The sequence below is a fragment of the Doryrhamphus excisus genome, chromosome 3 (genome assembly GCF_030265055.1).
Source record: "Doryrhamphus excisus isolate RoL2022-K1 chromosome 3, RoL_Dexc_1.0, whole genome shotgun sequence".
Taxonomy (NCBI): domain Eukaryota; kingdom Metazoa; phylum Chordata; class Actinopteri; order Syngnathiformes; family Syngnathidae; genus Doryrhamphus; species Doryrhamphus excisus.
Genome location: NC_080468.1, coordinates 7,395,412 through 7,410,390, shown reverse-complemented (window position 1 = coordinate 7,410,390; position 14,979 = coordinate 7,395,412). Strand labels below are relative to the sequence as shown.

The following is a 14,979-nucleotide window of genomic DNA, read 5'->3' as shown; positions in this document are numbered from 1 at the left end:
GAGAGAGACCTTGATAAGAACAATTATGGCTGCGTGTTATTTGCATAATTGAAGGCAAATTTATAAAAGCCTGCGCAGTTTTCTGAATTATTAACACACTCTTAGATTATTTTATGTTTTTATGTTGAATAATTATTGTTCCAGTTAATGTGCTGTGAATATTTGAGGTTACAGAAAAGTAAAAAATGTATTAAACCAACTACCTGATGATGTTGTACTGGACAAATTCTCTTCATCCTTCTTTTTTGCCTCTTCTTCACTCACTGGCCATTTTGGGGTCGCAGTTCCAGTTTCCTCACCATCACCAGTTCCTACTAGGTAGTTCCAAGGCTTCCAAAAGGACTTGACAATCCCAGAGAACACCTAGAATTATTAAGAATAGAAGTAATTATAGATGAACTGTCTTGACTCAATGGAAGCAAAATAGAGTGCACCACTTGACTTGGCTGCAACCAGAGGAGATGTTTTTGATTCCGTCTCAACTAGTGAGAACAGCATGTCTTCTGATATGGTAAAATGAGATATTGTACTTGACGCTATGCTAACCCCTCGAGCAGCATAAGCTTTGCAATACAAACATCGGCATGGAAACAGGAGTTCAGAACAGTCACAGATAGATTCTCCCATTCCATTATTATATTATGATCCCTTTAAAATGAAGTTGGGCTTTTTATCAGACATTTTACCTGAAGCTATGTACCCCCCTACTCCTACACACTATCTCTTATTCCAGTCCGATGTTGGCATCCGTCCGTTTGAATGGCTTCAATTTGAGCTTCACTTTTTTTGTCCACTCACAATGACATGGCTTTGGTTTAGCGTGGCGCACCCACGCCCCTGTCCCTCTTGGCTAAAAGGGAGGAGAGAAGGCGTGAGAGGGTCTAAAACAGCTGAGTGTAATCTTTACCAATCAAATGAACGCCTCTCATTGCCTTTAAATGCACAGGGTCCACTGGACTGTGCATCAGAAGCCACAATGCACATCACCATGGAGACCACCTCTGTTCCTGACAGTCATATTAAACACAGCGGCAGGCTAATCCAGGCATCATGCTTGTGATCAACCTGCATTCATGCTCTGTCATCGCCAAATAGGAAAACCTTTGATGGTATATTCTCAGTATCTCCTCATCCTCCTTGCATGTACACCATCTTTTCAGATCACATTAAAAATAAAGATGTAAGGTAAATCCTTAAGACACCGACTTACATTTATTCAAGGAGCGTCTCTTTTTTTTTTGCTTTCTCTCTTTTGTTTTTCTTTGAATGAGATTAATGAGATGCCCCCACGCCTATCCCGGCCCAGCCCAGTCTACTAGATTACCAAATTGTCCAATGACCAATGCACAAGGTGCGTTGCGCCATTAAAATAGAGCCCATTGTCTTACTACTGTGAGCAAAAAGTGGTTGTTTTTGGAAGCAAAACAATTGGAAGCAAACAAATAAACATTGTAGGTGTGCAACAACAGTAACTTCATTAATTAAGTGATAAAGGATACAAGATGGAACACAATCCAAACGCGATCGCTGTCAGCACCCATCGGAAAATTGCACATAAAATAGGCTTGTAATTTATCGTATTAAAATTCACTGTCGAGAAATAAACTGAAGTTGGCATAGCAGCACATGATGTGGAAGAAACGATCATTCATCCATCACTTTCTGGAGTCATCTTGAACCGTTTAAAAATACTTCCTTTGTTAATCACACATGTCATTTTAAACTCTTTGTGAACGGAAATAAAGCTGATTTTCTATGAAAATAGGCTATTTATAACAAAAACAAAGACCTTCTTTGTAAAAATGTATGGTTAGTAGCAGCTGCGGACATCCTCATGCAGTCAGAATGGCGCAATCTTGATCATGACATAGTTGTATGATTAGACGACCTCTCTGAATCGAATGAACCGTCAAAGTGTTGACTATTCTAAGACAGCCCTAATGGAAACTGCAACTACTTTTACAGAATTCAAACACGCCTAGTTTCATATAATTAATACTTAAAACCTTATAAATGATTGATGTATCAGTGTGCCTCAATAGTCAAGAATAGCATTTTTAAAAAGAACACAACCTTCTTCTCAGCAGGTGTTGGAACCATAGGTGGTCGAAGAAACTCAGATGAATCGGGCTCGAATGGTTCCCCCCAGTCGATGCTTTGACCTGGAATCACCTGAAGAGCCAGGTAAGGTTCCGGTGACTCTGAGGACCAGGGGTCTGACGCTGGTGGGAACAGAGTATTTTATTTTTTAGGTTTGGACATCAATGGCACCAGTTGTCATTAATTTGTCCTTACAAGCATTAACACCATGAAAGGAATCCTCCTCTTCAAGATCCACCAGTCCAGTCCAGTTAGATGGAAACTGCTCGTTTGTGGATCCTACGTTGATTCACAAAATAGATCGATTACAACTGTATTTGATTTGTAATATAAGACATAGTATATAAAACCTTTGGGTGTAATAGCCGGCGGTGGACTCGTTGGACCTGGACTCTTTCTCCCTGTGGACTCAGTACTTGTGAGGTAGCTCCAGGGCTTCCACAGGGAAGTGTAGATCTGCGAGATGGTATCCGTGTTCTTCACTTTCCCTACAAAAAAAATGACACCTTCTATAGATGTACTGTTTTTAAAAGATACTACGGTAAATCCTCCCTCTCCACTTTCCACTGCTTGTGTCAATCCGGCGTTTTCACAGCTACATGACAGTGTAAAAGATAGAGCTCAGAATTCACTGTTGCCATAGCTACAAGAATGGCCTTGGCATGTACTGTCAGTGTTGCTACAGACAGAATTCAGGGCTTCTACAGTATCTATTTGAAGGGAGGTTCTTGGACCTTGGCTTATTGCAACAGGAATGTACTTCTGTTGGAGCTACTAAATTATGTCTGTGCTGTGAAAATAATGTTAGTTCATTATTACATGTATTATTTTCACAATTTCATCATTTATTGGAGGAGTGCAGGTTTTTTTGTGGCTGTTGACATATTTTTTTACTGTATAGTCGTTTGGCCCCTTCCCCAAAATGTGGTATAGATCAATATGTACTCAAGTGTAGTGTTTGTTTATTTTATAATAATTTATAATATAATATTTACCCCATTGAGACTTTCGGATCAGCTTCAATAATAGTGACACATACTGTATATTTATGCATGTAAGAATTTCAATAAAAAAATGATTTCATGTCTTGACATGCAAATGGAAAGATGATAATCTGCATTCTACAGAATGGCTTACCAGCACCCAACATTTTTTGTCTTGTGCACCCCCAGAGTCTTTTTATCATATCATGAGTATCCTCTCACTCACATGTGTTGATAATTTTCCAAAAGTAGAGTCTAACACAACTGTTTCCCAATATTGTACCTCTATAGCAGTATGCATCATACAGCGCTGTGGCATTGTCACTCGTGACGTTTGGCATCACGATGCGGACTCCAGCTTTGCTCCCTCCACAGTCCGGACGAGAGCGGCTGACCGGGTAGCGTACACTTCTGTCAGAAAGCCAACCCGGGGCGCAGCTATCCAGACCGGCCTTCCAGGCCAGATAAAGCTGTCCCACTGTGGCCAGCTGACCACCCAGGGACACACAGCGGTCTGAGGCTGACGACAGCGACAACCTGCCAGGGACCGAGGTGTGAAATACCTCACCTGGAGGCAGAAAGTGGAGATTCAGTTGTCAAGTAGACAGGCAGGAGGTAGGAGTTACTTTAAAGTGTGCATTTGAAAGGTGTGACACAGGGAGGGAAGAGACAAGTTTCTTATATTTTTTAGAATTGTCACTCATGAGGCATAAATGCACTATTTTAAGCTGCGGGTTCAGCAGCAAGCATCGCTGTAGCATCAACTAAAAATAAATATTCACTGCGGTGGGTTATTAACTGAAATTTATGCATAAATGAATTGTTGTGGGCTGAGGTTAATGCTGTCTCATTTTGATGTGTGTGGAGTTTATTTACCATCCAGTTCTTTTGCAAAACAGTACACGTCAAACAACTCTTTGGGGTCCCTCTTGCCATAATTCCTCACTCCTGCAGAGTACTCTTTATGTCCAGAGCAGTTGAGTTCAGTAGACTGGACAGAATATCTACAACGACAATGAAACAATAATCAATGAGAAATACTAGATCGTCTTTGTACCAGTACGGATGCATAGTTCAGGAATATTTTTATATTAACAAACAAACAACATTCCAGGTGAATACATTAGCCTTTCACATATTTGATTCTATATCTCATTATTCTGTCTTTCTTATTCTGTCTTCAATGTGCCTTGGTTGTACTTAAAAGATTGCAACAAACAAAGTCAGGCAAAAGATCAGTAATAACGTCTGCCTCTTATCTTGTTGCTAGGCAGAATTTCTGGAGCACAATGACCAATGTTCTCATAACAAATCCTGGATTTTATGTAAATACACATATATATTTTGTATTAAAATATATGAAATATGTGATGTGTTACATATTGAATATGCATTTAAAAAGAGAGAAGAGTCTTGATACTTAATATGACAGGTACATTAGCATATTTCTATATATAGCGGCCAAAGGTGCTCATTTTTCTCAAATGAAATATCTATTAGGGAGAAGCTGTTTATTAGGGAGAAGTCTTTATTTGTACCTGAGATTTTTATAATACAGTAAGTAAACTACATATATTGTCATATTATATAGTATGCGTATATATATATGGATTAAAATATTTGATTGTGATTAATCAAATTTGGGGCATAGTTAACTCACAATTAATCACGTTTAATCACAGGTAGAAATACGTTTTTATCGATATTAAGTAGGGGAAATGTCTTTGTGGTAAACGATTCGATGTGCAACTACAACGACAACAAAATAAAATTTTCATGAAAGGGATATCAATTTCAGATAAAATATGGGCCATTATTTAAAAAAAATAACATACAGTCAGCAAGCATATTCTTTTTTAGTATTTTTATATACTTTTATTAGTATTAGTATTTTTAAATACTTTTATTAGTATTAGTATTTTAATATTATGATATTATGATATTATTATATATTTTATTATTATATTATTATATATTTTTTTATTATTACACGGGAGCCAGGCAACGACATTTCGTTGGCAATTTCACTGCTGTGTTATTGTGCAATGACAATAAAGAAAGTCTATGCTATGCTATCTATATTAGCTCTTAAATTTGAATTTTGAGATTTTATTATCATGTTTTTTCAAAAATACATCAATTAATAAATTGTGCTGTTTCATGGTTGAATATGGCAACCATGAACCATGAGGAATTGTTAGTAAAAAATTGAAGTGCTGCTGTTTTAGTTAGCAACAGAGTGAGCAACACAGTTCAAATGGGATAAGGAGTTATCAGCAGTCTTTAATACCAGGAAAATCGTGGTAATTACAGGTGATGTAAAAAGGAGGCCTTTAGTTGTTTCTAGCAATTAATGGTGAAGGCCACAATTTGAAGGATTTTGGTATTACATTTTCCTTTCAGTATTTTGGAAACTTTACAAACCAAAAGAATGATGCAAAGAATTCACTACTACTACTTTTCCAGGAGATGACTATAAGTGTGTCTGTCTTACTAATGAGCACATTAGCTAAGTGGCAAACAGGGAAGTCATTATTTCTCTCCTCACCGGACAGTCTGATCGTCCAACCAGCCGGCTGCACAGCTGGCAAAGCCGTCGTAGAACGCGGCCCACATCTGGGCCGGTGTTGCCACCTGGGCAGAGTTTTCCTGGCAGGCCTGCTTGGCATCTGCAAAGGAGAGGGCGTAACGGGCGCTCTGTGCCTGGTAGTGGAACACCACACCTACAGACACATACAAATGTGTTATTTTGTATGTCATTGTTCACAGAAATCCTGTTAGGATGTTATTGGCTAACATTACAATGGTGGAATTTCATAGATGAACAAACAGAATTGGTATTCAGCCCAAATGCCCTTCATTAAAAAAGCATTACACAATTACTCAGGTGGGAAATTAGATCAGAAAAAGGCAACACAGGAAGTCTCATAGTCGATTAATCAAGTCAGCCATTGTGATGGGACAAATTTGCTAAATTAATGCTATTAATGTATAAAGATGTTTTCTCTAAAACATAGGAGAGTGAAGGCTCAAACTGGCATAAAAGTTATCATTAGGAAAGAAAATCCTTTGTTTCACTTTACATGCTGATGCACTGTTGTTGGTTGCAGCTGCGCTTACCATAGACCACCAGGGGCACAGCGTGTCTCTCGTAGTCGTCGCCCATGACAACCTGACAGTGGTAAGTGCCTGAGTCGTTGGTACGGAGACTGGTGATCTCCATGGTAGCATTGAGGGGATTGGCAACGTATCCTGGCAGTCTCACACGGCCACTGAAAGCCTTATTCACCTTGATTACATCACCTTTGGCATAAACAGAGAGAGGAGGGTGTTGTGTAGATTTTAGAAAAGGACTAATTAAAAGGTCCTAAAAGTGTTGTTTCCTTGATTATTTTCTTGTGACGGGGGTCAATATGGCCATATGTGGCCCGCAGGACACTAGTTTGAGGCCCCCGCCTTGATATGAAAGTTTAATGTGGATAATATGGATACTGTATGGTATCATGTACTCAGCAAAAATGATTACGTTTGATTGATGTTCATGTTAAAGGTTAAATAACTGTTAATAGTTATCCTCCCTATCCGTGTGGAAGTGGTAAGTTTTTGGCTATTTAAGTTTAAAGGAAATAACCTGAAGGCTACCGTTTAGGTCGCTAGCTCTCTAGTTTGCTAGTTAGTATGTGTCTCAAGACCCTGCAGTTGCGCAATATGTTGTAAATAAAAAGAGTATAAATGAGACTATAGTCGTGTTGTGTCATGTCTACAGGGCTCTAATAATGCTTTGTTCATTTTAATCTGAAAAAAATAATTTGTCTACCCACCAACTATATGTGGTTTCTTAAGTTTTTATTATTTGCCGTTTTATTATTATTATTATAATATTTATTTATTACTGATTGATTGATTTTCTTTATTAAAATAAAATTAAAATTAAGATATTTGAGAACAGTGGAATGTTTTATCAGAGCTTTTATTGTAGAAAGTCGGAACCAAAGCACTGAAAAAGTTTGTATATTTTTCTGTTTTTAATAAATGCGTTTTTTTTTTTTTTTAGAAAACCTGATGTGGCCCAGCCTTGCCCAGACCCTAGCTACAGTGGCCCCCAGGTAAATTGAGTTTGAGACCCCCGGACTAAAGTATTGAGACACACCTTTTATTCAATCATTTGGTGGAACTAGTTTGGGGATGGCCCAGTATATCAAGCTATGGCTGGGGAGGCAGAACCTGAAGCAATGGACGTGGACGGACGGCTAAGAATCTCTACACGACTTAACAATTATTAATAGGTAATAAATTTGTTTAAGAAAACTTGCAGTCTTTGCACACTTTGTGTCATTTCCAGCCACAAGTCTCATCCAACAGGTAAAAAAAGCACATAAATATGAAGAATATTGGGCTGAACTGTATGTTTTTGGCAATTCACGGACAAACACAGACATGCTCCAAAATGTGCTTTGTTGTATCCATCCCAATACGTGTTGGATGTACATGTGTGTTCTGTCTCGGTATTACCTTCAGCAGTCAACACAATATGTTCCAGAGGGGCGCTCTGTCCGCCTGCTGGAAGCCTGACGAGAGTCCACAGGAGGCGGACAGGCTGACTGTATGAGCTGGCCTGTAGGGTGAAGACACACGGGAGGACGACTTCACCTGCTAGTGGCTGCTGTACAGTAGGATGGGTGATCCTACGCATGTTAACTATGGTGGATGAAGCACCTGCAGAGAGGACAGAAGCGAGTGCAATGTTGTCAAATATGATCATGAGGAAGTGGGTTCACAATGGAGGGGCGGAACAAATGAGGATCTATATCTATTTGTGGTTGGTTAGCAGATCAATACTTTTTGATTAAAGCATTAATCAGTCGTCTCATCGATTAGTGCTTTCCGCACTAAGTAGGAGAAGAGAAATGTACATGCGGGGCAGCACTAGCTTTACGCCAATTTGTCTGCTAATCACACATCAGGGATTCATTACAAGCTTCCACACATTTTCTTTTATGATTCCAGCAAAGGAATGAATGCGCACACACACCTACACGCAGAGATTTTAGAAGCTCCTTTTATTTATCACTTTTCTCCATTCTATTCCGATAAATGTCAATATGATTAATTAGAATAAAGTTCACGCCAAATTAGGATCCTTTCTAAAGATCACTGAATGGCACCAACCAGTGTGCATTGTCGTTCCGCACGTCACCATGACAACAGGATCACCTTCAAAGATCTAACCAAACAATCCCTGTGCATCTGTAACATGGAACCCATTTGTTTCTTTCATACCTGCAACACATTTGTGCTGTAAGATAATAAAAAAAATGTACAAACATATGAGTGAATGCAAAATTATTAACATAACGTAAACAAAGGGTCTTTCTTGGAATAATACAAATAGTGGGATTTAATCCCTGGAGGATATTTCCATCTGCATTTAGATTGGACGTCTTTCACGCACTTAGCCCCCCTGAGATCATCTGTGTGAGCTCAGGAGAGCTCCCCCCGCAGCTTGCCCCCTCAAATCAGATGTAATCACAAAAAACAGGCAGCCCCGAGAGCATGAGCCGGAATGAGATCGGGAGCCTGGCGGACAAAGCTGGGGAAAAAAATCCAGACAAAGAGAGTCGGTGTAAATTGAATGATGGAAATGGGGGGGGGGGGTTTGAATGACAAGTGTACTCACAGGCATGGAACTGGCAGATGGGATTGTAAAAATATGGCTAAAAGTGAGGGGAAGAGCACTGGAAGTGACTTGTGAGGACACTTGCTGTCATTAGCAGACATCTCTCCTTCTTGTCAGCTCCCGAAAAGATGGTGAGGGGAGGATTTTAACCCAGCTGGCTCAGTGGATGGCAGACATTTAGCAGCAGACACAAAACATGGCCGCCTCCATCTTTTGCTGAGAGACTGGCTCTGACACAGTCCCCCCACAATCAACACATGCCTAGATTCTTTAATGACTGCAGATAATGATTTGGCATTTATTTACTGAAAAAACGATGGGGAGTCAATTGGAAGCAATTGGAAGCAAACAATAACTTCATTTTTTGCCGTTGTGGACAGGAAAACGTAGCTCTCTTTGACCATGTGGTAATTTTTGGTTGGCTCTACACGCATTGTGTAAGAGAACTAAGAGGCTATTGCACAACACAGCAACAAAAGAACCAATGTTTTAATAATGGTAAGGACCAATTGTTTATGCAGCATTAATACCGCTGTTGAGTTTATTGTAAACAACAGTACAGCAAGTGTAACATGTACATGTAAAAGTACATGTACATGTAAAAGTACATGTTACAACATGTGTAACATTTACCAAGTTTAGTAGTGCAACAAACATTTTAAAGTGCATACAGAGGTAAATAAAGTTATCACATTTCAAATGTGCAACTGCCATCTGCATAAAGAGGTTGCCTACAGCCACAGCTGTTAACATCAACGTTTTTTGGACCAAGCGCTACTGAGTGGTTATTTAACCAAGGAAAGAGAAAAGAAAACGAACAACAACCCCAACTCAAGTCCATCTCTACAACACCCAAAGAGACATAAATACACACAAGAAACCGAAAAGAGAAGACACACAATCACACAATAACATCCATCCATCCTCAATGCTGCTTATCCTCACTAGGGCGTATGCTGGAGACTATCCCAGCTGACTTCCTGAATTCGGGCGAAAGGCAGGGTACACCCTGGACTGGCAAACATAAACAATCACAACAATAATAATAACAACAATGATAATGATAAGAACAACAACAATAATAATAATACAAAATGATAATGATAACAACCTTTTCCCCTTTGAGGCATGAAACCAACAGTAAAAAGCAAAAAGAACAAAAAGTACACAAAAAAGTAACAGTCTTATGATCTTTATCATTATTACTATCCCGTATAAATGTTACCACTACTATCACTACAAATAATAATAATAATATTCACAATGCCTTGTGGTTAGGACACAGACTCAGGAGAGTGTAAAGACTTGGGTTCGATTCTATGCTTGGGTTTTCTCCAGGTACTCCGGTTTCCTCCCACATTCCAAAAACATGCTAGGTTAATTGGCCACTCCAATTTGTCCATAGGTATGAATGTGAGTGTGAATGGTTGTTTGTCTATATGTGCCCTGTGATTGGCTGGGGACCAGTCCAAGCTGGACCCCGCCTCTCGCCCAAAGACAGCTGGGATAGGCATACCCCTGCAACCCTAGTGAGGAAAGAAAATAGATGGATGGATAATGCCTTGCACTTGCATTGCATCTCACAAGCCCAACAAGTTGTCCAGGGCACCACGCTGTAGCCAGCATTCATTCATTTGTATTTTAAAATCATACAATTCCATTCACATAAGGAAAAAAAAAATAGTAAGAAGTTAGAATAAGTTCAAACAAAGCTGTGCAACCTCAAATCAAGTCTTCAATGCAGTAAGAGATTATTTTAACTGCTCTGTAATTCCAACAAATGCTTATAATTCCCAGAGTTGTCTGCAAACTTTCTCCACATCAAACTTGTCATACTAATCCACAAGAGACTGTATTTTTTTTGTTCCATAATTGTGAATGTTATGCACAGTTGTAAATGGAACAGATGGTGGAGTTAAATTGCATAAATAGCTCTGGAGATGTTCCAACTCAATCCCACTGAGTATGTCTGCAAACATTCGCAGTGTGTCAGCGCTTACTTACAACACTGAAATTAGCGCACACCTGTCTGTCGGTATGGGAAATAAAAATAATGAAGGAACAGATGTGTTTCCCCGGAATGTCAGCTTTGAGTGCATCTCATCCAGCTGCACTTCCTTTCTGCTATTTCCTTGTTCCCTTGAATGTGTCACCCATTGTACTAAATAGAAATGTCCATCACATGAGTTGTTGGGCAAAAAAGGGCACAAAACAACGGCCTCATTCCATTAATGTCCTATTAAGTTGTTAATTTTCCCATGAAGGTGGGTCCCATTAAAGTTCTATTTTAGGAGAGAGAGAAGGGTGGCAATGGATAGAAATCCCATTTCCTGTCGACTGAGATGGCTTCACATTGCCTCTATAACCGTTGGTTTTATCGCTCGCATCACTGTATGTCCTCAATACAACCTTTAGCCAATCATCTCTTGGATAGCTTCCCCCACACTTGGAAGAACAAAGATGGTGAATTTTGAGTTACAGTGGACCCCCTAAGGTCAAACCAAAACCCTTCCATTTCAGGATTATGGCTGGCCTTCAATTTCGTGAATTTGTACCGTAAGAAATAATTTTTCAAGTTGTTGCCACCATAAAACCTTTAGCAAACTAATTTACTATTAAACGGGATCTATTATGCTTTTTCCACTTTTCTGACCTATACATGTAATTAGCATGTTTTATTCACGTGTTAAACTATGTCAAAGCTGCAGATAATGAGGTTTCTGCATTTGGAAGTGAGCAGTTTGGGATGGCTCTAAATGCTCGGTTTCAGAGGGGGCGTTGTACAACTTGAGGTTTGTGATGTCACAGAGGGGTGGGCTTCCTTACATATTGTGCGCCAGATATCCCTACATAACTGTGGGCCAGATATGCTAATTTCTAAAGACGCCACCATCAGGCACAAGTGGTTGGAGTTCCTGATTAACTACCAGCAAAAAAATATATCGTTTTTTGTGTGACTCTTGAGCCATACACTCTAAAACGTAATTCAGAGTATCTGTTGACACCACTTGATTTTATATATGAATGCAATGTAAAAAAATGTAATTAATTGATTTAGATAAACTTTCTAAGTTGCTAACTTTATTTTTTAAGTTATGTTCAAATAATAATGTTGGCTATTACATGAACTTAATTTAGAATGTCATATACACTCAAATTTTATTGTTGGTAAGCTTAAAACAAAATTCAGGTTGCCATGACTTAATAAAATTAGCTTGGTAACATAATATATACACACACATATATAGTATATATATATTAAGTTACTGCTACTTAAAAAGTTGTGTGCATTGTTATTATAATTAAGTAGACAACAAATTAAACTACTTTGAATAAAATTATTAAGTCAGTTGACTTAACATATTTCTTTGAGTTACGAACTTAAAAACTTGTCTTTATGACAACAATTATTCAGTAAGCATTACTTAAAATAAGCTTTGAGTGAAGAGGAAAAGCTAATTTGTGCAATGCAATATTGTTTGTTGGTTCAAAGCAATTTCAAATTAAGTTGTCATAACTAAGAAAGACTAATGGAAACTGTTGCGTTGATTTTTTTTGTTGAGGCTAAACGTTTATTTTTTGAGTGTAGTTTCCCGAAAATGTGTGTCAAAAAACAAATGCCTTCGACTTTAGACTTTCCACTGTACATATAATTATGCCTGTACTGTTTTGATATTTTTTCCTTGAAAACATTCTGAAAATGACAGGTCATCTCATATTCACCGTGTCGAGATTTATGCATAGAAACATTTACATACAGGTGGTCTGTCTTATACATATATATATATACAGTAACTCCTGAGACACTGTGCATTGTAACCAAAAAATCTGTAGGATTCCACTTACTGTTGGTTGGCAAATGGTCTGAATTTGTGTTTGGAGAGACACAGAAAAGGAAAGGAAAACTCACCAAAACCAAAGCAGTGCAGCAACATGAGAGCCAAGAAGATGTGTTGCCAACACCCTGGAAGTGCCATCTTAGACCTGCCAGAGAAGAAACAGGAACAAACAGATTATTATTACTTGTCATTTTATGGTTTAGGGTTGTTGTCTTCTCAAGGGTCAATAATGTATTTACTAATCGATTAATGATAATGATATGTTACTAGAATATACAAATTAATATACATTCTGTTTAAATGTTAAAGGGGGCCTATTATGTTTTTCTACTTTTCTGACCTATAAATATAGTTACAATGTTGTACTCTTGTGTAAAACGATTACAAAGTTTCAGATAATGACATTTGCATATTTGTAAGTGAGCCCTAAAAGAAGTTTGGGATGGCTCAATTCGCTTGGCTGTAGGCATGATACACTCTCTGCTCTCCCCCAAGCTCTGCTTCTCTGTTTACGAAACAAGCTCAGGCAGACGTTATTGTATTTGGTGATTCCCAAGCAAAAGGCAAATATTGTCATCTGTCAACGCACGCTGTGTGCTCCCACGAGCGGCTTCTGATCTTCACCGCACCAACGGCGGCGCCTCTGACAAAGTGTGTCCGACAATGAGTGCTCCTCCTCGGGCAGGCGAGGTTGCCACACATCCGGCTTCTGCTGAGCTCCACTGCAGCACCAGCCAGTCTCCAGTAGATCATGAGCTGTCAGTAGCCTCTTTTCAATTACCTTAGCATCAACTCCTATACCTACTATAATAGAAAGTGGGTTTCGTTCGTAGGTAGGAAGCACTTTGCTGTGATTGCTGACATGCCCAAAGTGGCCATTTTGGCCGCCAGCACAAATCCAAGGAAATATAGCTGGAATAGGTGCATATATATAGAAAATTTTCTGTGCAGGTTATTGTGTGTAGCTGCTCTACAGGAGTCCATAACTTAATACAATGTGTCGAAAAATGAGCATAATAGCCTTTAGTGGTACCCAACAGTGATCATTCATTCATTCATTTTCTACCGCTTTTCCTCACGAGGGTCAGCTGTCTTTAGGCGAGAGGCGGGGTACACCCGCCAATCACAGGGCACATATAGACAAACAACCATTCACACTCACATTCATACCTATGGACAATTTGGAGTGGCCAATTAACCTAGCATGTTTTTGGAATGTGGGAGGAAACCGGAGTACCCGGAGAAAACCCACGCATGCACGGGGAGAACATGCAAACTCCACACAGAGATGGTCGAGGGTGGAATCGAACCCTGGTCCTCTTAGCTGTGAGGTCTGTGCGCTAACCACTCGACCACTGTGCCGCCCAACAGTGACCATTAACATACCAAATTCCACATACTGCAATGTTCTTACAGACAGCTCACTAAGAGGTTAATCCCATGTACCCTCATCAGAGGGATAATGTGTTATAATGTAATAAGAACAAAAAAAATTACACCTCTTTAACATGCCACAGTTTACTTCATGAGCAATTAGCTCAGAAAAGGTGTCAGACCTTTATGTTCATGTGAGGTGGTTTAATTTGGAGATGGCGTGACCTTTGAAACCGGAGATGAGGCAACACACCAGTGAGGATGTTACATTCAATCAGCAGATTGTTTTGTTCATTGAATTTCCCTTAGGAACATTTGTATTACAATGGAACCTCGGGTAGCACCATTAATCCGTTGCCGAAGGTCCAACGCTAACCGACCTGTACTCTGACCAAATAAAATGTTCTCACAAGAAAAATATGAATCCAATTAATACTTTCCACAAAACCAAAAATGTTAAAACAAAAATATTTTTAGAGTTTTAAAATTAGGGTATGACATGCACTTTTACCTTGATAGAAGACGCGATTGCTAACAAAGATGAGATGGTGATGTGGCAGCGAGATCCACTCAGACACTACCATTGTTATTTCTTATTAAAAAGCAACTTTCTTTGGCTCCATTGAGAGTTATTTTGCAGCCGTAATCAAAAGAAAAACATAGACTTGTGGTGTAACTGTGTTAGTTAGAAAAGGACTACAGAGTCAACCACCGATGACATCATAGAAGGGCCATGGCGCTGATTTCCAATTCATTCCTGTTTCCATGTACTAGCATACATTTATCTGTGATAAAAATACATTAAGAACACAGATGGACTGATGCAGTGTATGCTATGTTGTACTCTAACTACACAAACCAAGGCAACATTTTGGCATACATTTTTGAACACACTTAGGGTGTACGATAATAACATAAAATAACACTAAAACTTACTCATCAACATCGATCTACAGTAGTTCATTCTTCCACCGAGGTGGAACAAGGTCATCTTATATTATCCCTG

The 14,979-nt window shown here is 39.0% G+C and overlaps 1 protein-coding gene across 5 annotated transcripts in view; it reads right to left on the bottom strand.

Moving 5' to 3' along the window:
• LOC131126206 (neurocan core protein-like) overlaps nt 1-14,979 on the bottom strand; it is a 46,835-nt gene that overhangs the window by 13,188 nt on the left and 18,668 nt on the right. For all 5 annotated transcript variants that reach the window (XM_058068483.1, XM_058068485.1, XM_058068487.1 and 2 more), the window contains 10 exons: nt 12,671-12,744; nt 7,596-7,799; nt 6,204-6,386; nt 5,632-5,806; nt 3,960-4,087; nt 3,367-3,651; nt 2,451-2,588; nt 2,296-2,379; nt 2,074-2,222; nt 204-363 (listed from right to left, as the gene is read on the bottom strand). In XM_058068483.1, coding sequence (XP_057924466.1) covers nt 204-363; nt 2,074-2,222; nt 2,296-2,379; nt 2,451-2,588; nt 3,367-3,651; nt 3,960-4,087; nt 5,632-5,806; nt 6,204-6,386; nt 7,596-7,799; nt 12,671-12,744 — 1,580 coding nt within the window. The remainder of the gene's footprint in view (nt 1-203; nt 364-2,073; nt 2,223-2,295; nt 2,380-2,450; nt 2,589-3,366; nt 3,652-3,959; nt 4,088-5,631; nt 5,807-6,203; nt 6,387-7,595; nt 7,800-12,670; nt 12,745-14,979) is intronic.